The 1,944-nt window shown below is 41.1% G+C and overlaps 1 protein-coding gene across 3 annotated transcripts in view; it reads right to left on the bottom strand.

Moving 5' to 3' along the window:
• Positions 1-742: 742 nt before the first annotated feature.
• The window catches only part of dcp2 (decapping mRNA 2), a 3,868-nt gene continuing 2,666 nt past the window's right edge, over positions 743-1,944 (bottom strand). For 2 of the 3 annotated variants that reach the window (XM_015402168.1, XM_015402169.1), the window contains exon 4: positions 743-1,473. In XM_015402168.1, the coding sequence (XP_015257654.1) occupies positions 1,352-1,473 (122 nt within the window). In that variant the 3' untranslated portion in view covers positions 743-1,351. The remainder of the gene's footprint in view (positions 1,474-1,944) is intronic. The other variant, XM_015402170.1, reaches the window with a different exon arrangement.

The following is a 1,944-nucleotide window of genomic DNA, read 5'->3' as shown; positions in this document are numbered from 1 at the left end:
AGAGGCTGTTTTCATCATTGCTGGGGATTTTAACCAGGCTAACTTGAAGACTGTTCTCCCTCATTTCTACCAACATGTGGACTTTGCAACTCGGGGTGAAAACACTTTAGACCTGGTTTACTCTAACATCAAAGATGCATTCAGAGCAGCCCCCTGCCCCCATCTCGGTTCGTCAGATTTCCTGTCTGTCATGCTTATCCCTGCATATTAGCCCCAGTCAATCAGGGCTAAACCGACAGTTAAAGAGGTCAGAGTGTGGTCTGAGGGCGCCATGAAAACACTCCAAGATTGTTTTGAATTCTCTGGCTGGAACATCTTAAATCTAAGGCTAAGTCATAAGGTCTCCCATCCCATGCTGGTTCAGCTGGTGCTGAACTGGACAGCTCCTTCAGTGACAGACTGCTGCACCTTAAATCCACCAGGGAGCGTTATCACAGATCCTGAAATTACGTAATGAACATGAAATATCCTATTGCTCTTTTACTCATTTTATTTTGAAATATCTATTTTTTGATCTGTTAAATATCGTCTTTATTTCAGGAAGTTGCTCCTGCTCTAAATAGCAGCAGAGATAAGATTTACGAAAAGAAAGAGTCAGCGTATTTTCAAGCTTCAAACTTTATATCCTAAAATTAGAAAACTGCTAAAAGCCAAACAGAAGAAAAAAAAATAGAATTAGAAATATAGAATCACATCATAGATAGACCTTTTTAGAAACTATACAACATTTCCTTTTATTTTAAATGCATCCCTGTCCACTGAAAGAAAAAAAACAGGCTGAAAAAATGACAGTTTGTGTCTAAAACAATGTGTTAGAGGAAATACAAGAAAGAAACGCGTTTATTCAGTAAAAAACCAACAAGAAGTTATCAGAAACATTAAAATCAGAATGACGAAAAACATAAAAACTGCAAACATCAGAATCAGGTGTGAACGTTTAGAAGTTCATAATCTTGGCTTTTATTAGAGGTAAGAAATATTATTCAATCCTAAAATCCTAAATTTGATGCCGAGTAAAGAGCCAGGTTTCTGTTCCCGTCATTTCATCTTTGGTGCTTTTCAAAACAACCGGGTTTAAAATCCTTTAAGGTTTATTTTAGTCCAGATGGAACACATGTTCATATATGACGAACCTGCAGGAAGGTTGCAGAACAGGAAGCCTTGCTTCTAAGAGGTCTGCTACATCATCAGTCAGGTAAGGAAAGACAGCGCTCTCTTCATGGTTGGAGAAATATCGGAGTTTCCAATGGAAATGTGGGCGCAGGTCTAGGAAGGCCAAGAGGAAAGGAGCTACCAAAGTATCTTTATCCATGAAGATTAAAAAGTCCCAAAGGAAAGATTCTGATGAGTGTCAGTAATCAAAGCATTTCATGATGGCGTCTCTGTCAAATTTAAAATTCAGGAAAGTCTTGGAGGAAAACGACTCTCTGTCCTCAGCTGTTAGATGGCGACTGGAACAGCTTGGATCCGAGTCTGGAAGAAAAAAGGAGGTAATTTCAACCAAAATTCAAAACCATCATTTCTAACTGAGATAACGTCCCTAACAAACCACAGCTCTGAGGATATCCATGTTTTTAGGCCCCAACATGGACCACAATAACGCACCTACTAAAGTCCCCAACATGGCCACCAATTACACCCCTAACATGGCCCCCAATAACGCCCCTAATATAGTCCCCAACATGGCCCACAATGACAACCCTAACATGGCCCCCAATGACACCCCTAAAATGGCCCCCAATAATGCCCCTAATATAGTTCAACATGTCCCCCAATAACGCCCCTAATATATTCCCAACATGGCCCCCTATGACACCCCTAACATGGCCCCCAAAAACGCCCCTAATATAGTCCCAACATGGCCCCCAATAACGCCCCTAATATATTCCCAACATGGCCCCCTATCACCCCCCTAACATAGCCCCCCAAAACCCCCCCAATATA

This window comes from Cyprinodon variegatus, unplaced genomic scaffold, assembly GCF_000732505.1.
Source record: "Cyprinodon variegatus isolate N-32 unplaced genomic scaffold, C_variegatus-1.0 Scaffold1311, whole genome shotgun sequence".
Taxonomy (NCBI): domain Eukaryota; kingdom Metazoa; phylum Chordata; class Actinopteri; order Cyprinodontiformes; family Cyprinodontidae; genus Cyprinodon; species Cyprinodon variegatus.
The sequence above is the reverse complement of the archived record's forward strand: the minus strand, read 5'-3'. Positions and strand labels throughout refer to the sequence as shown.